Source organism: Amblyraja radiata, chromosome 18 (assembly GCF_010909765.2).
Source record: "Amblyraja radiata isolate CabotCenter1 chromosome 18, sAmbRad1.1.pri, whole genome shotgun sequence".
NCBI classification, from domain to species: domain Eukaryota; kingdom Metazoa; phylum Chordata; class Chondrichthyes; order Rajiformes; family Rajidae; genus Amblyraja; species Amblyraja radiata.
This window is the reverse complement of record NC_045973.1, coordinates 2,963,506-2,985,313: the sequence shown is the minus strand read 5'-3', so window position 1 is coordinate 2,985,313 and position 21,808 is coordinate 2,963,506. Positions and strand designations below refer to the sequence as shown.

At 45.1% G+C, this 21,808-nt stretch overlaps 1 protein-coding gene across 1 annotated transcript; it reads left to right on the top strand.

Moving 5' to 3' along the window:
- arf4 (ADP ribosylation factor 4) lies at nt 1-17,811 on the top strand. The gene is made up of 6 exons (XM_033036591.1): nt 1-169; nt 7,853-7,933; nt 9,295-9,404; nt 10,100-10,171; nt 13,348-13,473; nt 16,593-17,811. Exons 1-6 carry the CDS (start codon nt 103-105, stop codon nt 16,677-16,679), a joined length of 543 nt encoding a protein of 180 aa, XP_032892482.1. The 5' UTR covers nt 1-102; the 3' UTR covers nt 16,680-17,811.
- Nucleotides 17,812-21,808: the final 3,997 nt, after the last annotated feature.

The following is a 21,808-nucleotide window of genomic DNA, read 5'->3' as shown; positions in this document are numbered from 1 at the left end:
CGTTTGGGGCGGCGACGACGACATCAGCGCGCTGGCGGTGGCGGGTGACGTGGCGCGGCTGGCTGGCGGGTGGACGGACGGACAGTCGGTCGGGCGGCAGCCATGGGTCTCAGCATCTCCGGCCTCTTCAAGAGGTACTTCGGCTCCCGCCAGATGCGCATACTCATGGGTGAGTGGATGGAGGGGAGCTGCCGCGGGCCCGGTGTCTAGCGCGCCTGTGGTTCCACCTGGACCCGGTGGCGACACCCCCCCCCCCCCCTCACGGCCCCCCCGACTCTCCCCTCCCTCCCTCACTCCCTGACTGCCCCCTCACCCCTCACCCTCCACCTGAACCTCCCCTACCCACCCCCCCCCCCGACTCTCCCCCTCCACCTGAACCTCCCCCGACTCTCCCCTCCCCCCTCACGGCCCCCCCTCACCCTCCCCCTCCCTCCCTGACTACCCTCTCACTCTCCCCTACCCCCCCAGACTCTCCCTTCCCTCCCACCCTGACTACCCTCTCACTCTCCCCTACCACTCCACCTGAACCTCCCCTTCCTCCCCCTGCCCCGACTCTCCCCTCCATGACTACCCCCCCGACTCTCCCCTACCCCCGCCCCCACTCTCCCCTACCCCTCCACCTGAACCTCCCCCCCCGCCCCGACTCTCCCTCCCTCCCTGACTACCCCGTCGACTCTCCCCTCCCCCCTACCTGCAGATGCGGTGTAGACGGAGGAATTGGGAGTGGGGGATAGAGTCCTTACAGGAAGCAGGGTGGGAACAAGTGTAGTCAAGATAGCTATGTGTCAGTGGTATTCCGGACAGCGATGAGGTGTTCCAGACCAGGGCATTGGAGATGTCCTCATTCTTTAGGGAACGGGGGTTCTCCTTTTCTATTACAGATGAGGCTCTCATCAGGGTCTCTTCTATACCCCGCAGCTCCGCTCTCACTCCCCATCCCCCCCTCCCATCAGCCGTCGCATACAACATATAATCCTCCGACATTTTCGCCACCTCCAATGGGATCCCACCACTGGCCACATCTTCCCATCTCCTCCCCTTTCTCCTTTCCGTAGAGACCATTCCCTCCGTAACTCCCTGGTCAATTCATCCGTTCCCACCCAGACCACCCCCTCCCCTGGTACTTTCCCCTTGCAACCGCAGGAAATGCTACATTTGTCGCTTTACCTCCCCCCTCGACTCCATCCAAGGACCCAAACAGTCTTTCCAGGTGAGGCAGAGGTTCACCTGCACCTCCTCTAACCTCATTTACTGCATCCATTGTCGTAGGTGTCACCTTCTCTACATCGGCGAGACCAAGTGTAGGTTCGGCGACCGCTTGACCCAACACCTCCGCCCAGTCCGTACAAACCAACCTGATCTCCCGGTTGCCCAGCACTTCAACTGCCCCTCCCATTCCGAATTTGACCTTTGTGTCCTGGGCCTCCTCCATGGCCAGAGTGAGGCCCAGCGCAAATTGGAGGAACAGCACTTCATATTTCGCTTGGGTAGTTTACACCCCAGCGGTATGAACATTGACTTCTCTAAATTCAGATAGTCCTTGGTTTCTCCCTCCTTCCCCCCCTCCCCTTCCCAGCTCTCCCACATAGCCTACTGTGTCCGCCTGAAGAAGTCTGAAGAAGGGTCTCGACCCGAAACGTCACCTATTCATTTTCTCCATAGATGCTGCCTCACCTGCTGAGTTCCTCCAGAATCTTTTGTCTATTTAAAGTTTACTTTAGTTTATTGTCACTTGTGCTGAAGTACTGTGAGAAGCTTTTTTGTTGCGTTCTATCCGGTCAGCAGAAAGACTATGCATGATTACAACCAAGCTGTCCACAGTGTACAGAAACAAGATAAAAAGAATAACGTTTAGTGCAAGATAAAGTCCAGTAAAGGGCCATTCTTTGGAAAGTGCACCAAAATGTCACACACGTTACCAAATGGCGTCACATGGAGTAATATATTAAAAGATTTGTGTAAGAGATTAATCTTATTCATGGCTATTTTCCTTCCTACAGAACTATAATGCATGTCTGCTAAAGATATGAATATTCTGGTAGCTATTTAAAATTCACAAGAGTTTGTAAGATAAAACTGAGTTATGAAAAATGCTTCCGTGTGAAGTCACACACGTGACCAGTCGTATTTGACCTCTGACCCTAAATAGACAGCATAAATATTTAACTTGATAAGCTTCGAAACAAATATGAATTATGCAGAACAAAACGACATACCTACAATAGACAATAGGTGCAGGAGTAGGCCATTCGGCCCTTCGAGCCATTCAATATGATCATGGCTCATCATCCACAATCAGTACCCTGTTCCTGCCATAATTCTGCTATCTGTAAGAGCCCTATCTAGCTAGCTCTTGAAGGTATCCAGAGAACCGGCCTCCACCCCCCTCTAAGGCAGAGAGAAAACTCTCTGTGTGAAAAAGTGTTTCCTCATCTCTGTTCTAAATGGCTTACCCCTTATTCTTAAACTGTGGCCCCTGGTTCTGGACTCCCCCAACATCAGGAACATGTTTCCTGCCTCTAGCGTGTCGAAACCCTTAAAAATCTTGTATGTTTCAATAAGATACCCTCTCATCCTAAATTCCAGAGTATACAAGCCCAGCCGCTCCAATCCATCAACATATGACAGCAATGCTTTCAGAATTAGAAGATATGTATTCCACAATGTTTCATATTTGTGGTCACATGTGAGGAAGAATGGGGGGCCTAAAGTACAATTAAAGGTAGACCGAGGGGCTCCAATGAGGTCAGGAGGCTCTTTAGTTGTTGAATGGATGGTGCAGTAGCTTGATAACAGCTGGAAAGAAATTCCTTTCACAGTAGTACGTGATGTTGGAAATGTTTAGTGGATTGAGTCAACACCCGGTCACCTGCTTTATGGGGGTGGGAACCGAGCTTGCACCTTCGTGTGTCAGAGAGGCAAGTCAGTCATTGTATATTGGAGCATTTGTGACATTATGTGTTCACCATTCATGGTCCACAATTTGTAATGCAAATGGCAATAAGGCCAAGTCAAGTCAAGTTTATTTGTCACATGCACATACAAGATGTGCAGTGAAATGAAAGTGGCGATGCCTGCGGATTGTGCAAAACTACAGAACAGAATAGAACAGAATCAGTATTTACATTTTAGAAGAAAAAAAATTAAAAGACACAACACAACAGTAGATTACTCCCAGGTGAGGTAAGAGTTTACAGTCCTGATGACCTCCGTCTCATCCTCTCTGTTTTCACAGTGTGACAGCGGAGGTGCTTGCCTGACCGTAGCAGCTGGAACAGTCCGTTGCTGTGGTGGTAGGGGTCCTTCATTATGTTGCTGGATCTGCACCTCCTGGTGTATAGGTTCTGCAGGGGGGTGATTGTAGTCCCATAGTGCGTTCTCTCTGCAGAGCCTTCCTGTCCTGGGCAGAGCTGTTCCAATAGCACTTGCCTTTGCCAAATGCTGATTTGGTCAGATACTGCTCAGGGAGCGGTGATGTCACATGGTACTTGCTGCTCGGATGCTGCCTGAATTGTCTTGCTCAATATCCGGCTTCGATGAGTGCTGCTGATTGTGTCTGTTTACCGAAACATGCGACAACCTAGAATGAAGACAATACGAAAGAGGGCGTGGTGACTCTGTTGGGGTGACGGTGGAGGCAAGGATGATTCGATACATCAGTGGTTTGAGGAATGTTGTGGAAAGCAGCCAAAGACTCAGCTGAGATTTCAAATGTGTAGATGTGCAGGCGGAAGTGAGGTTGGAGATGCAAATGGACAGCCATGTGAGGAAATGTCTGTGGAATTCTCTGCCTCAGAGGGCGGTGGAGGCCGGTTCTCTGGATGCTTTCAAGAGAGAGCTAGATAGGGCTCTTAAAAATGGCGGAGTCAGGGGATATGGGGAGAAGGCAGGAACGGGGTCCTGATTGGGGATGATCAACCATGATCACATTGAATGGCGGTGCTGGCTCGAAGGGCCAAATGACCTACTCCTGCACCTATTGTCTATTGTCTATTGAAATGTTCAGAGTCTGTACCCCTAACTCTGTGACTCGCAATCTAATTCACCCAAACCCTTTTCATGTGTTGCCCTTGCTTTATCATCCCGATTGGCAAGGTGTTTCAGATCTCTGTCCACCTCTACCTCTGGTCGATTGTGTCCCGTCATATTTACTTAATCATCTCTTCTTCCCGGGGCACTGCTACATAATTCCCCTCCCCTCCCCACAACCACCACCCCCCCTCCTCCCCATCTCTTTTAAATGTCTATATTAAATCTACCCTAATTTTAGCCTTTTTGTCTTGCTGTCAATGCGTATTTGATTTCACTCCTTTAAAGACACTCGAGAATTCTTTGACACCTTCAGCATTTAAAGTCTGTAGGAGTGAGAACATCTGAATTTTCATTACACTCGGAGTAGATGTTTGCCAGGTTTAACATATGTCCGCTGGATTCTTGGAAATTCTCGTGTATCTGGGCTGGCTTCAAGCAACCCCAATTTCACTTGTAACTCCACAAACCCCATGGCTGAAGTGCAAACATAAGAATTTAGATTATAATCTTGGATAAATAATAGAAAATAAGAAAAAAAGAGAAGTTGCTAATTTGCAAGATGTTTAAGAAGGAACTGCAGATGCTGGTAAAAGGGTCCGAAGAAGGGTCTCGACCCGAAAGGTCACCTATTCCTTTACTCCATAGATGCTGCCTCACCCGCTGAGTTTCTCCAGCATTTTTGTCTACCTTCAGTTTATAATTTTCCCTCTTTTTTTATCCTGTTTCCGCTATAATGCTGATCTGTGCTTATTCCAGTTTGCCGCATCTCTTTGCCTCCTCATCTGCACCTTCTGCACCTGGCTCTTTCAACCGCATTCCATTGATGTCCTGAAATCCCTGTCCCTTGCTACTCCTCTGCTAACTGCCACATAAGCAGCGACAAGCTGGTACTTTATTGTTTTCGCAAATAGCAAAACTGCACGCGCATGTGATCTCCTCCCACATAACCTCCAACACGTCATTTCCTAGTCCTTCTATTGTTACACAGAACCTTTTCCAAGGGTGGACAAAAATGCCGGAGAAACTTAGTGGGTGAGGCCGCATCTATGGAGCGAAGGAATAGGTGACGTTTCGGCTCAGTGAAGCTTCTCAGCAGAGCGCCCGCCCAGTGTGAACTGGTGCAACCGGTTTGTGGAGGTTGTAGCTGGGGCCTCTCCTGCCCTTGTTTCTTTAGCTCTGTCCATGAGAATGTAGTACAGCTTCCTGTGGGAGGCCATCAATTAAAACAAGTCATATGAGGAAAGATTGAAAAGACTAGGCTTGTATTCACTGGAGTTTAGAAGGATGAGGGGGTATCTTATAGAAACATATAAAATAATAAAAGGACTGGACAAGCTAGATGCAGGAACAATGTTCCCAATGTAGGGCGAGTCCAGAACCAGGGGCCACAGTCTTAGACTAAAGGGGAGGTCATTTAAGACTGAGGTGAGAAAAAACTTTTTCACCCAGAGAGTTGTGAATTTATGGAATTCCCTGCCACAGAAGGCAGTGGAGGCCAAGTCACTGGATGGATTTAAGAGAGAGTTAGATAGAGCTCTAGGGGCTAGTGGAGTCAAGGGATATGGGGAGAAGGCAGGCACGGGTTATTGATAGGGGACGATCAGCCATGATCACAATAAATGGCGGTGCTGGCTCGAAGGGCCGAATGGCCTCCTCCTGCACCTATTATCTATGTTTCAACATCGGAATAATAGATAAATAAAATGTGTGCTATCTTCAATTTAAGTTTAGGGCTGTTTTGGGAATGGTTTCATTCCATGTGTGGCAAAATGAATGTTCAATTCTGGAAATGCATTCCATATGGAGTCAGGGCAGTGTGTGGTGTGCTTACCACCTTACGAGGAGGCTGTGAGTCGATACGATGAATTAGTTGCCGCTCCTGTCTGTATTTATGCTACTAGTTTGGTGTTCTGCCAACAGTGTTCTTATACCCACTGAAACTGCAAAGAATGGGCACATTTTAACACGTCACCTGTAATGGTAATGAGTACAGAACTTGGCGCATCACGTTACAGTTGTGCAACAGGTTAGTGAGGCCGCATTTGGTGTACTCCGTTCAGTTTTGCTCGCCCTGCTGTGGGCAGGATGTTGTTAAGCTCATGAGACATTATCACATGCACCAATTGGTACAGTGAGATTTGAATTACTATACAGTCATACGAATAAAAAGAAAACACACGATAGAATTTAACATCAACATCCCCCACACAGCAGAATCAACGTTTCCCACTGTGCGGAAAGGCAAAGTTAAATCATCTTCCTCTTTGTCCACTCGTGGTCGGGGTCTATGAGCCCTCCGTAGTCGCCGCTACGGGCGGCCCGATGTTTCAGGCCCTCTCGCCGGGATGATCGGAGCTCCGGCGTTGGAACGGAGAACACTCTCAGCGGCTTGGAGTTTCCGATGCTGGAAAGAGTACAGTGAAGATTTACGAGGATGTTGCCAGGACTCGAGGGCCTGCGTCACAGGGAGAGGGTGGGTAGGATAGGACTTTTTTCCTCAGAGCTCGGGTGGCTGAGGTGTGATCTCACAGAGGTGTATAAAATGAGGCGAATGGATCAAGTGAAGAATGCAGTCTTTTTACCCAGGGCACGGGAGTCAAGTAATGGAGTTCATAGGTTTAAGGTGAGGGGGGGGGATTAGGAACCTGAGGGGCAACTTTTCTACGCAGAGGGGTGGTGGGTATACGGAGCGAGCTGGTAGAGGATGTAGTTGAGGCAGGTATAACAACATTTAAAGCACATTTGGACAGGTACATGGACATGAAAGGTTTAGAGGGATATGGGCCAAATTCAGCTGGTGAGACTATTATAGACGGTTCACCGTGGAACAGTTGGGATGAAGGGCCTGTTTCCGTGCTGTTTGACTCTGAACTTTTGCTGCATTTTGCAAGAGTGAGTTTATTTAAAGACTGGGAAGATCTTGCCAAGTTTTGCTTAAACTCAGGACTTGCAATACAGCATTGAGGTTAATCTACTAGTCTCCTGATCTGAGTGAAACCTGGAAGCAAGTTGATTCATTTTATTCTGGGGGCAGAAGAAGGTTAGATTACGAAATTAATTTAGCACAATAAACAATAAATAAGATTTCAGCAACAACAAAAAAGATGACGACACAGGAACTGCAGGCGCGGGAATGTTGAGCATAATGCTGGAGCAACTCAGCAGGTCAGGCAACATCTGTGGAAGGAATGGACAGGTGATGCTTTGGGTGAAGACCCTTCCTCAGACTGAGTGTAACGAGGGAAGAATTGTCAGAGCAATCGACCTGTACTGTTGACAGTGTCAGCAAGTCAGTTTCTGCCCTGGAATGTTTAAGGCAATAAAATCTGATGATGACCAATTCATTAGATTGTGGCACTCCTAATAGATTCTGTTTGCTTTTACATTCCAGTCATTTTTGGACACTGCTTTTTAACTTAAAATGTTTGCAAAACAGGCCAGATTCATCTAAATAACACCTTTCAGAATATAGAAACAGGGAACTGCAGATGCTGGATTACAACAACAAAAAAGAAACAAAGTGCTGGAGTAACTCACTGAGTCAGGCAGCATCCCTGGAGAACATGAATAAATGATGTTTCTGGTCAGGACCCTTCTTCAGACAAGAGCCTTCAATCTTGCACCATTTAAAAATCAATGGCACCATCTTTCTACTGAAGTGAACGACGTTGCATTTTTTCACGTTATATATCATGTATTTCCTCATTCCTGTCTCCCTGATGGTCCTCTGTGGCCACACCAAAACCCAGCGTTATCATCTGCAGTGGTATGTTTTCTTTCCTTCAATAGTAAAATAAACGTAACTTGTTTTTCCTTCCAGTTGGTTTGGATGCTGCTGGCAAAACGACCATCTTATACAAGTTGAAACTCGGGGACGTTGTAACAACTATTCCGACCATTGGTGAGTTTAAACTGAGTGTCAATAAACTATTAATGAATGGTTTCTCTTGAATATTATAGGAATGCTTCATTTGTCAGGTCGTCATATTTTACCCCCAGCTCCACTTATTGACTCAGCATCAAGATCTGTTTAAGAACTAACTGCAGATGCTGGAAAAATTGAAGGTAGACCCAAATGCTGGAGAAATTCAGCGGGTGAGGCAGCATCTATGGAGCAAAGGAATAGGTGATGTTTCGGGTCAAAACGTCGCCTATTCCTTTACTCCATAGATGCTGCCTCACCCGCTGAGTTTCTCCAGCATTTTTGTCTATCTTCAAGACCTGTTATGCGTGTTTCTTGCTAATTTCTAGATTTAGGTGCCTCATTCTGATTTAGCATCAGAAATTATCTATTATCTATAGTTTGGTTCTGGTATACCGGTATCTGTTCATCATTAGTTGTTCATAAATCAGTGAAATAACATTGTTATGTGCTATTAAAGTTGCCTGGGGTAACAGGGACGACAAAGGTTGGGAACCCCTGCTCTAGATTTTTTTAAATTAACAAGATTGATGCACTTACCAAAAGGAAGGACATTTTATTCTGAGCAGGGTTATTTTACTGACTAATATCTTCGGTTGCCACAGAAACCGTCAAGCAGTGTAAGCTTATTAAAGGAATAATATAACCGTCCACTGAGCTATTTTGAATTGGTTGCAAGTAAAACTTTCAGTGCAGCTATTGCAAGTTGTGTGATCAGTAAAAACTACCAGCTGTGTGGAAGTTAATGTTCTGATAATGGCTTTAGAGTTATTGAGACGCTGTCATTTTTTACCTAGATTAGGGGTTCCCAAACCTTTTCGTCCTGTTTACCCCTGGCAACTTTAATAGCACATAACAGTGTTATTTCACTTATTTATGAACAACTAATGATGAACATATATCGGTATATGCTCTGTTTAAGAAAGAACTGCAGATGCTGGAAAAATCGAATGTAGACAAAAATGCTGGAGAGACTCCGTCATTTTTGTGTACCTCTGGTCTATGCTCTGGTGTTTTATTTAATTCACATGTTTAATCCATAATGTTTTATTATTAATCTTCTGCTTCTGACGTTTGAGGCAGCAGAAGTCCGCAGCAGGGTGATGCCATCCGGTTCAACTTCCGTAGGTGCCCGTCCTAAAAAGAGCGCATGCTCCGGGTTGGCGCCAAGCTGCGGCGCTGCTGCTGTCTCTGTTGTTTAATGTTTTATGTGTCATTCCTAACTGTCACTGTATGTCATGTTGTCACTTGCGGCGGAGCACCAAGGCAAATTCCTTGTATGTGAATACTTGGGCAAAAAACATTCATTCGTTCATTCAATAGTTTTCTTTGTTTCTAAGGATTCAATGTGGAAACAGTGGAGTACAGCAGGACGTGTTTTACTGTGTGGGATGTTGGCGGACAAGACAAAATCCGTCCTCTGTGGAGGCACTATTTCCAGAACACGGAGGTACATCATCACAGGCCAGAACACAGCGGCAACATACTGCATGCACACCTCTGTTTAAGAAAGAACTGCAGATGCTGGTAAAATCGAAGGTAGACACAAAATGCTGGAGAAACTCAGCGGGTGAGACAGCATCAATGGAGAGAAGGAATAGGTGACGTTAACATCGGCAGTTCCTTCTCTCCATAGATGCTGCCTCTCCCGCTGAGTTTCTCCAGCATTTTGTGTCTACATGCATACCTCTGCTCAGCATAGTGCTTAGGATTGTGGAAGGGTTGTGTGTTACGCGTAGGTACACGAGAGAGATGGTTTGGTTCAGCTTAGTTTAGAGATGCAATGTGGAAAATGGCCCACCGAAGTCCAGGCTAACTAGCCTGGGGACGATTTGCAGAGAGCCAATTAACCTACAAACCTGCGCATCCTTGGGATGTGGGAGGAAACCGGAACATCTGGAGGAAACCCACGCAGTCACAGGGAGAGCGTGCAAAGTCCGTACAGACAGCACCCGTAGTTAAGATCTAACCCAGGTCTCATGCGCTGTGAGGCAGCAACTCTACCGCTGTGCCGCCCATAAAAAAGAACGCGCGTTTTAACTCATAACCACCAACATTTCTCTGATTATGATTGCAAAAAATTCTTATTCCCTGTTTTTTCCACAAAGTAAATCTCAAATGCAAAATGTTTCTATCTTACAACAGGGTCTTATCTTTGTGGTCGACAGCAATGATCGGGAGAGAATTCAAGAGGCAGCAGAGGAGCTGAATAAAATGGTATGTTTCTGTCACTCTTGCCACTTTGTGAATGGTTTTAAGTAAATACTTCTTGCATTAAATCCCGGTTGTAGGGATATCAGTAGACAATAGGTGCAGGAGTAGGCCATTCGGCCCTTCGAGCCAGCGCCAGCATTCAATGTGATCATGGCTAATCATCCCCAAACAAGTCCCCGTTCCTGCCTTCTCTCCATATCCTCTGACTCCGCTATCTTCAAGAGCCCTATCTAGCTCTCTCTTGAAAGTATCCAGAGAACCAGCCTCTACCACCCTCTGAGGCAAAGAATTCCATAGACTCACAACTCTCTATGTCAAAAAGTGTTTCCTCATCTCGGTTCTAAATGGCTTACCCCTTATTCTTACACTGTGGCCCCTGGTTCTGGACTCCCCCCACATCGGGAACATGTTTCCTGCCTCTAGCGTGTCCATACCCTTAATAATCTTATATGTTTCAATAAGATCCCCTCTCATCAATCTAAACTCCAGAGTGTACAAACCCAGCTGCTCCATTCGGCCTAATGGGAATAAGGCCAAGCACCAAATGTTTATTTGTCAGCAAACTGCAAATATAACAGTCAAGAGTGTTTTATTGTCATGTGTCCCAGATAGAACAATTACATTCTTACTTGCAGCAGCACAACGCAATATGTCAACATAGTACACTATAAACAATATAATAAACGAGAACAAAATTCAACGTGTGTGTGTGTGTGTAGATACAGTGGCTTGCAAAAGTATTCATACCCCTTGAACTTTTCCACATTTTGTCACGTTACAACCACAAACGTAAATGTATTTTATTGGGATTTTATGTGATAGACCAACACAAAGTGGTGCATAATTGTGAAGTGGAAGGAAAATGATACGTGGTTTTCAAATTTTTTTACAAATAAAAAAACTGAAAAGTGTGGCGTGCAAAAGTATTCAGCCCCCCTGAGTCAATACTTTGTAGAACCACCTTTCGCTGCAATTACAGCTGCAAGTCTTTTGGGGTATGTCTCTACCAGCTTTGCACATCTAGAGACTGAAATTTTTGCCCATTCTTCTTTGCAAAATAGCTCAAGCTCAGTCAGATTGGATGGAGAGCGTCTGTGAACAGCAATTTTCAAGTCTTGCCAGAGATTCTCAATTGGATTTAGGTCTGGACTTTGACTGGGCCATTCCAACACATGAATATGCTTTGATATAAACCATTCCATTGTAGCTCTGGCTGTATGTTTAGGGTCGTTGTCCTGCTGGAAGGTGAACCTCCGCACCAGTCTCAAGTCTTTTGCAGACTCTAACAGGTTTTCTTCCAAGATTGCCCTGTATTTGGCTCCATCCATCTTCCCATCAACTCTGACCAGCTTACCTGTCCCTGCTGAAGAAAAGCATCCCCACAGCATGATGCTGCCACCACCATGTTTCACAGTGGGGATGGTGTGTTCAGGGTGATGTGCAGTGTTAGTTTTCCGCCACACATAGCGTTTTGCATTTAGGCCAAAAACTTCAATTTTGGTCTCATCTGACCAGAGCACCTTCCTCCACATGTTTGCTGTGTCCCCCACATGGCTTGTGGCAAACTGCAAATGGGACTTCTTATGGCTTTTTTTCAACAATGGCTTTCTTCTTGCCACTTTTCCATAAAGGCCCGATTTGTGGAGTGCAGACTAATAGTTGTCCAGTGGACAGATTCTCCCACCTGAGCTGTGGATCTCTGCAGCTCCTCCAGAGTTACCATGGGCCTCTTGGCTGCTTCTCTGATCAATGCTCTCCTTGCCCGGCCTGTCAGTTTAGGTGGACGGCCATGTCTTGGTAGGTTTGCAGTTGTGCCATACTCTTTCCATTTTCGGATGATGGATTGAACAGTGCTCCGTGAGATGTTCAAAGCTTGGGATATTTTTTTATAACCTAACCCTGCTTTAAACTTCTCCACAACTTTATCCCTGACCTGTCTGGTGTGTTCCTTGGGCTTCATGATGCTGTTTGTTCACTAATGTTCTCTAACAAACCTCTGAGGCCTTCACAGAACAGCTGTATTTATACTGAGATTAGATTACACACAAGTGGACTCTATTACTAATTAGGTGACTTCTGAAGGCAATTAGTTGCACTGGATTTTATTTAATGGGGGCTGAATACTTTTGCATGCCACACTTTTCAGTTTTTTATTTGTAAAAAAATTTAAAAACCATGTATCGTTTTCCTTCCACTTCACAATTATGCGCCACTTTGTGTTGGTCTATCACATAAAATCCCAATAAAATACATTTACGTTTGTGGTTGTAACGTGACAAAATGTGGAAAAGTTCAAGGGGTATGAATATTTTTGCAAGCCACTGTATGTGTGTGTGTGTGTGTGTATATACATATACATATATATATATATGTATGTATATGTATGTATGTATGTATATATATGTATGTATGTATATATATATATATGTATATGTATATATATATATGTGTGTGTGTATATATATAAACACATAAAAACAAACAATAATAGTGCAAAAGACGAAGCCAATGGCCCCAAGTCTGTCGTTCCCTTCAAGAAAGGAGGAAATTCTACAAGCTAATAGGTCTAACAACCAGGTTAAATTCTCAACTCTTTTTTAAGGAAATGTAAGAAAAGGATAGCACAATTGGACAAATTCAAGGGAGTTTTGGACTTCTTATTTACGGGGATTGGGGCAAGGACCCTTCAGCCCATCCAGCTCATGCCGACCAACATGCCCACATTTGGCCCATATCCCTCTAAACCAGTCCTATCTATGTACCTGTCCAAATGTCTTTTAAATGCTGTTATACTACCTGCCTCAACTACCTCCTCCGGCAGCACGTTCCATACGCCCACTGCCTTCTGTGGGGGTAAAAGTTGCCCCTCTGGTTCCTTTTAAATCGTTCCCCTCTCACCTTGAACCCATGCCCTCTGGTGCTTGATTCCCCTGCTTTAGGTAATCGCCCTATCTACTCTGCTCATGATCTTGTACACATAGCAGCAGAATGGCTCTGTGTGCCATGGAGTGTGGAAGGGCGCTGTGATCTTGCTGAAACGTGTAAGATTCGGAACATGACTGAGAAGGTTGGTGCTGTGAGAAGGTTTCCTCCTCTGGAGATGTCTCTGAGCATCGTGCCAGGACAATTAGTCACCTTGTGCTTCCGTACCGAACTAACTCAATGCCTTTTATTTCCAGCTTCAAGAAGATGAATTACGAAATACCGTTTTACTAGTCTTTGCCAACAAACAAGACTTGCCAAATGCCTTGTCCGTCACCGAAATCACAAATAAATTAGGACTGCAGAACCTTCAAAACAAAGTTGTAAGGATCATGAGTCTTTGATAACCCGCCGAATGTCACTAACATACATATTTTACTGTTTACAATGTAGGCATTCGATATATGTGTCAGGTATTATTGCACTTGGGACAGTGGGAACTGCTGTTGTTGGAATCTTGCCTAGATGACAAAGTGCTGGAGTAACTCCGTGGGGTCAGGCGCATCTCTGGAGAGCACGGACAGCCGATGTTTCGGGTCAGGGTCCTTCTTCTGACTGATTGCAGTGGGGGAGAGAAAGCTGGAGCAGAATGCACGGAGTCTCTTGCCCAGAGTAGATGAATCGAGGACTAGAGGACATGGGTTTAAGATGAAGGGGGAAAGATTTACTAGGAATCTGAGGGGTAACCTTTTCACACAAAGGGTGGTGGGTGTACGGAACAAGCTGCCAGAGGAGGTAGTTGAGGCTGGGACTATCCCAACATTTAAGAAGCAGTTAGGCGGGTACATGGAAAGGACAGGTTTGGAGGGATATGGACCAAACGCAGGCAGGTGGGACTAGTGTAGCTGGGACATGTTGGCCGGTGTTGGCAAGTTGGGCCGAAGGGCCTGTTTCCACACTGTATCACTCTATGACTATGAGAAGGATGGGGGCATGACAAGGCCTGGCAAGTGATAGTTGGATACAGGTGAGGGGAAGGAGGGTGGATTGGGAGATGGGTAGTCACAGGCTATAGAAACAAAGACGAGAAGGGATTAAAGGAACAGAAAGCAGTGAAGAGCTGTTCCCTCCCAGTGACACATGGCCAATATTATAGTTTATACATTATAGCCAGCTGTATATCGCACGCATCATTCTTTCCATTAACATCAATAAAAAAGAGGAGTTTAGTTTATTAGTTTAGAGATACAGTGCAGAAACAGGCCTTTCGGCCCACCGAGTCCGTGCCGACCAGCGATCCCCACACATTAACACTACCCTACACACACTAGGGACAATTTACACCTATACCAAGCCAATTCACCTACAAACCCTCTCTTCTTTGGAGTGTGGGAGGAAACTGAGGATCTCGGTTAAAACCCACGGGGAGAACGTACAAACTCCGTACAGGCAGCACCCGTAATCGGGATTGATCCCGGATTTCTGGCGCTGCAAGCGCTGTAAGGCAGCAACTCTACCGCTGCGCCACTGTGCCTGGTTCTTGGTGATGCAGAGCAAGGGGCCAGTGATTCAGTATTATTCGATAACAGCATCTATTATTTGGAGAAATGGTTGAAAGAATATGAAAAATAAGCCAATTTTTTAAAAGATGTTTCACATAGAAACATAGAAAATAGGCGCAGGAGTAGGCCATTCAGCCCTTCGAGCCTGCACCGCCATTCAATATGATCATGGCTGATCATCCAACTCAGTATCCCATCCCTGCCTTCTCTCCATACCCCCTGATCCCTTTTAGCCACAAGGGCCACATCTAACTCCCATACCACAAAACTATGGTCCATTTTTGCAGGTTCTAAAGAACTTTATTAGCTTTAGTGTTCTGGGGTTTAGTTTAGTTTGCTTTCGAGATACAGCATGCAAACAGACCCTTCGACCCACCGAGTCCACGCTGACCATTCATTAATCACTCATTCACACTAGTTCTATATTATCCCAGCTTCACATCCACTCCTGAGAGACTAGGAGCAATTGACAGACGACAATTAACCTACAAACTCAAAGGTATTTTGGATGCGGGAAGAAACCGGAGAATATCCATTTGGTCACAGGAAGAACATGCAAACTCCATACTGGCAGCACCCGGGGTCAGGATTGAACCTGGGTCTCTGCCGCTGTGAGGCAACAGCTGTGTTCTTTAAAGTATTTCACTCTGAGCACAAAGCGTTTAACTTGTCCACAGCTCCTCAGTGGATCCGTTTATATAAAATGGGTGCTCTGCTTGTAGTTGAAGACTTGGCAAAAGGTTGACTTATACAGCTTTATATCAAAGCTTGTGAAGTTGTATTCCCACAAAATAATTCCAGATATTGTCGTCTGATCATAAATCAGTAATCCTTGCTGGAAAGTTGGGGATTCTCTGTAGAAAGTACAATACTCTGCAGGCTGGCACGGTGGCGCAGCGATAGAGTTGCTGCCTCAGAGCGCCAGAAACCCGAGTTCGATCCTGACTCCGGGTGCTGTCTGTACGGAGTTTGTACGTTCTCTCCGTGACTTGCGTGGGTTTTCTCCGAGATCTTCGGTTTCCTCCCACACTCTAATTGTTCCCGATGTTGGGGAAGTCCAGGACAAGGGGTCACAGCTTAAGGATAGAGGGGAAATCCTTTAAGACCGAGATGAGAAAAACATTTTTCACACAGAGTGGTGAATCTGTGGAACTCTCTGCCACAGAAGGTAGTTGAGGCCAGTTCATTGGCTATATTTAAGAGGGAGTTAGATGTGGCCCTTGTGGTTAAAGGGATCAGGGGGTATGGAGAGAAGGCAGGTACAGGATACTGAGTTGGATGATCAGCCATGATCATATTGAATGGCGGTGCAGGCTCGAAGGGCCGAATGGCCTACTCCTGCACCTATTGTCTATGTCTCTAAAGATGTACAGGTCGGTAGGTTAATTGGCTTCTGTATAAATGTAAATTGTCCCCCGTGTGTGTAGGTTGGTGTGCGGGTGTCGCTGGTCGGTGCGGACTCGGTGGGCCGAAGGGCGCGTGGTATCTCTCAAAAACAAGTTCTGATGCCCTTCCAGACACTAGCTCCTGATCGCTGACCCGCTAATTCATGGGCAATCTACTTGAATTTAGATTGAAAGATACAGCATGGAAATAGACCCTTCAGCCCACTGAGTCCACACTGACCATCGATCACCTGCTCACACCAGTTCTATGTTATCCCACTTTCTCATCTACTCCCTACATATCAGTGGCAATTCTGCAGAGGCTAACGAACCTACAGAATTGCATGTGGGGGGGGGGGGGGGGGGGGGGAAGCCCGCGGGGTCACAGCGAGAGCGTGCAAACTCCACGCTAAATTTGTCAAATTTAACCTGTAAAATCTAGGAAAACATCCATTTCTATCACGAGCGTTTGTTATTTTCTGAACCGTTTCTGTACTAAATTTGATAGATACGTTGACGTGGTCCTTTGTCTAACGTGGTTTTGTTTTTGGACAGTGGTACGTTCAGGCTACGTGTGCTTCCAATGGAAACGGCTTGTATGAAGGACTTGACTGGCTGTCAACTGAACTGTCCAAATCCTAGACCTGGCACCACCTTCAATCTGGCGACTCCGTTTTATTTAACAGGACACGATTGGTAACTTTATCCTATTGCTATTGACTAGTTTTCAACTCTTAACTATTGTGGTCTCTGGAGCATTTTTTGGGAATAGCACAACTTGATTTTTGGATTCTTAGTTGTTGCCAACATTTGTGGTAGGTTGTTTGTAAGTTGGAAGTTTAAACCGATAATTTAGTTCTCTCATTGTGGTGAAAGTACATTTCTTCCAATTTATCTCCCAGTTGAAGCTACTGGTCGTCCATAACTTCTGTAATAGCTTAAGAATTTAACATCAAATACATTTGTACCCAATGAATAATTATTTTAACATTTTGACTTCACCCTTTTTGTTTGGACTTTGTGATGCATCGGATCATTCCAGAACACTTTGCTTTGATACCATTCCATTCTGTGACAATGGTCGCCTGTTACTGTCACTTTAATAATATTGGGTGTGGCCGCAGCATAAATTTGAGCAAAATGGTGGATGCTCATTTTAGAATTGGGAAAGCATATTTTCGTTCTGGAAAATTCATTGATTGTGTAGAAATTCCTTTGACGTTTCACCCTTGGTTCCACCATAACAGCCAGGGCAACCCTGTTATGTAGTGTAACAACTTCAAAGGTCTTTCGACAATAATCTTTTATGATGCTGGCTAGTTTAATGCAAGATGACATGTTTAAATTAGTACATGTTTTTTGCACTATGGCTGGTTTCAGTAGACCAGATTCATTCATCCACCATCACTCATGTTTAATGCTACACACTCCACCATTCTTTCTTTCTGCTGGAAGACAAGCATCAGGCTGCGGGCCCTATTGCAGTGTAAATATCAGAACTTTTATATAACAAATTCTTGAACATGCTTGGTTTCACGATGGCATTTCTATCTACTTAGGGCTCTATTGTATTGCAAGTTGTAACTTCTTTAAGTGTTGCATGTTGCTTTTGATATCAGGGTGCGGTGTTATTCAGTGTGACCCAGGTTATTTCTCCAGGGCTGACATGTCTTAATGAAACTGGATAATCAAAATTTGGATAATGAAAGGTGTCTGTGTAATGCATTGACATGAATCTGATGAAATAAAAGTTTATACAACATTGTCAATTTAATTGATTCCGATATTAATTTTGTGCAATTTAAATTTGGAGGGCACTGATTGCCCCAGGTATAATTACGGTAATAGCTGTTTTATAGGTATTTAAAAAATGTGTATAATTTTATTTTATTTCTGGGCAAACAGCGACAGATAGCTTGAGTCATAGTTTTAAGTCTAGGTGGTCATGTTGTGATGGTATCACTCAAATAAATATAGACTGTGGAAAATTTGCACCAGACAATGAAAACATAAAGAACTAATGTTTAGAATAACCACCAAGACACCAAAGCTGACAATATAAAAGTTTTATATCTCAATATCTAGTCCTGCTGTCCCTACTTTTTGAAAACTACTTGGTTTTAATTCATATGTGACATCATGAGTTACCTAATTAAAATTTTGAATATACATATTATACATAAGTGTCAGCTGTTAAAATCTAATACTTCTGTGCAGACAGCTGGAGTTTAGAATGGTGAGGGGGGATCTCATTGAAACTTGCCAAATAGTGAAAGGTCTGGGTAAAGTGGATGGGGAGAGGATGTTTCCACTGGTGTGTGAGAGTCTAGGACCAGAGGCCACATCCTCAGAATAAAAGGATATTCCTTTAGGAAGGAGATGAGCAGGAATGTCTTCAGTCAGTGTGGTGTATCTGTGGGATTCATTGCTGCAGGAGGCTGTGGAGGCCAAGTCACTTGATTTTTTTTAAGGCAGAGATAGATTCTTCATTATTACAGGTGTCAGGAGTTATGGAGAGAAGGCAGGACAATGGGTTTCAGAGGGAAAGATTGATCAGCCATGATTGAGGGAGTGCAGCGTAGGTTTAGTTCAAGTTCAAGTGAGTTTATTGTCATGTGTCCCTGTATAGGACAATGAAATTCTTGCTTTGCTTAAGCACACAGAAAATAGTAGGCATTTACTACAAAACAGATAAATGTGTCCATATACCATGATATAAATATATACACACATGAATAAATAAACTGGTGGTGCAAATAACAGAAAGTGGTTGCTAATAATCAGAGTTTTGTCCGAGCCAGGTTTAATAGCCTGATGGCTGAGGGGAAGTAGCTATTCCTGAACCTGGTTGTTGCAGTCTTCAGGCTCCTGTACCTTCTACCTGAAGGTAGCAGGGAGATGAGTGTGTGGCCAGGATGGTGTGGGTCTTTGATGATACTGCCAGCCTTTTTGAGGCAGCGACTGCGATAAATCCCCTCGATGGAAGGAAGGTCAGAGCCGATGATGGACTGGGCAGTGTTTACTACTCTTTGTAGTCTTTTCCTCTCCAGGGCGCTCAAATTGCCGAACCAAGCCACGATGCAACCGGTCAGCATGCTCTCGACTGTGCACCTGTAGAAGTTAGAGAGAGTCTTCCTTGACAATCCGACTCTCCGTAATCTTCTCAGGAAGTAGAGGCGCTGATGAGCTTTTTTGATAATTGCGTTAGTGTTTTCGGACCAGGAAAGATCTTCAGAGATGTGCACGCCCAGGAATTTGAAGTTCTTGACCCTTTCAACCATCGACCCGTTGATATAAATGGGGCTGTGGGTCCCCCTCCTACTCCTTCCAAAGTCCACAATCAGTTCCTTGGTTTTGCTGGTGTTGAGGGCCAGGTTATTGCGCTGGCACCATATGGACAGTTGCTCGATCTCTCTTCTGTACTCTGACTCATCCCCATCAGTGATACGCCCCACAATAGTGGTGTCATCAGCGAACTTGATGATGGAGTTCGCACTGTGGTTCGCTACGCAGTCATGGGTATAGAGTGAGTACAGCAGGGGGCTGAGCACGCAGCCTTGAGGTGCTCCCGTGCTGATTGTTATTGAGGCTGACACATTTCCACCAATACGAACAGACTGTGGTCTGTGGACGAGGAAGTCGAGGATCCAGTTGCAGAGGGATGCGCAGAGACCCAGTTCTGCGAGTTTGGTAACCAGTTTGGAGGGGATGATTGTGTTAAATGCCGAGCTGTAATCAATGAATAACAGCCTGACATATGAGTTGTTGTCCAAGTGGTCCAGTGCGGAGTGGAGGGCCAGCGAGATCGCATCCACCGTTGATCTGTTGTGGCGGTACGCGAACTGCAGTGGGTCCAGGTTACAAGCTTAAATGGCAGGTCTGTCATATGCTGAGAGAATGGAACGGCTGGGCTTGTACACTCTGGAATTTAGAAGGATGAGAGGGTATCTTATTGAAACATATAAGATTGTTAAGGGTTTGGACACTCTAGAGGCAGGAAACATGTTCCTGATGTTGGGGGAGTCCAGAACCAGGGGCCACAGTTTAAGAATAAGGAGTAAGCCATTTAGAACGGAGACGAGGAAACATTTTTTCTCACAGAGAGTGGTGAGTTTGTGGAATTCTCTGCCTCAGAGGGCGGTGGAGGCCGGTTCTCTGGATACTTTCAAGAGAGAGCTAGATAGGGCTCTTAAAGATAGCGAAGTCAGGGAATATGGGGAGAAGGCAGGAACGGGGTACTGATTGTAGATGATCAGCCATGATCACATTGAATGGCGGTGCTGGCTCAAAGGGCCGAATGGCCTACTCCTGCACCTACTGTCTATTGATTGAATGCCAGAGTAGACTTGATGGGTTGAATGGCCTAATTCTGCCAAATCACATGACATTAATTGCACCTTCTGGTGATGCCAGTTACAGGTAAACCAAAGCACTCTTTTTTTCTTTTTTTTAAACATAAACACAAAAATTGACAGCAAGCCTAAGATGGGTGGTATTTGGACGGGTGAGCAAAAGCTTGGTTGAAGATGAAGGGTTTTAATCAAGTTCTTGAAGGAGAGTTTTAGAGAAATGCAGAGTTGGCAGGTGTGGCCATGACTTTGCATGGTCCAACACAGGATTACAAGAGGCTGCAGATAGTGATGGACTTGGCCAGGGCCATCACCAGCACTACTGACAACATCTACAAGAGGCGCTGCTCAAGAAGGCAGCATCTAACATCGAGGATCTCCACCATTCGGGCTGTGCCCTCTTCTCATTGCCACCATCGGGCAGGAGGTAGTGAAGCTTGAAGTCTCACACCACCAGGTTCAGGAACAGCCACCTTCCTACAATCACCATTATGGAGGTGGATAAGATCATATGCGGAGTTGGCAGAAGAGGTAGTTGAGGTGGGTACTATTAATTTGGACAGGTACATGGGTGGGAAAGGTTTAGAGGGATATGGGCAAATGCTGGCAGGTGGGAATAGAGTATATGGGGCTTTTTGGGCAAGTTGGGCTAAAGGGCCCGTTTCGATGTGGCCTGACTAAACATCAAGGGAGAAGAGAAATAGACTGGTAGAGTGTAATGGATATGGCAGCAGCCTTTGTGGTCAATGTTATAATGAAAAATAAATGGCATATGCCATATAATGCAATGAAAACAAATTCATGTCCAAACCAATAGGTCTTTGCTTCTGTTTGCATCTCGCACTAATTGGGTAGAAGGCAAAGTGGTTGCTAATTTTCTGTAGCCATCCAAGATGGCTTGTACCCCCTCAAATCAAATATTTTCCCTAAAGTTTGTTTGAATTTGCTCAAATGAGTGATTTTGAGAATTAGCCCACTCCAGAGGAAAAGACTACCAAAAGTAGTAAACACTGCCCAGTCCATCATCGTCTCTGACCTCCCTTCCATCGAGGGGATCTATCGCAGTCGCTGCCTCAAAAAGGCTGGCAGCATCATCAAGGACCCACACCATCCTGGCCACACACTCATCTCCCCGCTACCTTCAGGTAGAAGGTACAGGAACCTGAAAAACTGCAACGACCAGGTTCAGGAATAGCTACTTCCCCACAGCCATCAGGCTATTAAACTTGGCTCAGACAAAACTCTGAGCATTAATAGCCCATTATCTGTTATTTGCACTTTTATCAGTTTATTTATTCATGTGTGTATATATTTATATAATGGTATATGGACACACTGATCTGTTTTGTAGTCATGCCTATTATGTTCTGTTGTGCTGAAGCAAAGCAAAAATTTCATTGTCCTATCAGGGACACATGACAA

Coding starts and splice junctions, on each gene's coding strand:
- arf4 (XM_033036591.1), top strand. CDS start 103: ATGGGTCTCAGCATCTCCGGCCTCTTCAAGAGGTACTTCGGCTCCCGC. Junction 170..7,852: donor CCAGATGCGCATACTCATGG/GTGAGTGGATGG, acceptor TTTTCCTTCCAG/TTGGTTTGGATGCTGCTGGC. Junction 10,172..13,347: donor CAGAGGAGCTGAATAAAATG/GTATGTTTCTGT, acceptor TTTTATTTCCAG/CTTCAAGAAGATGAATTACG.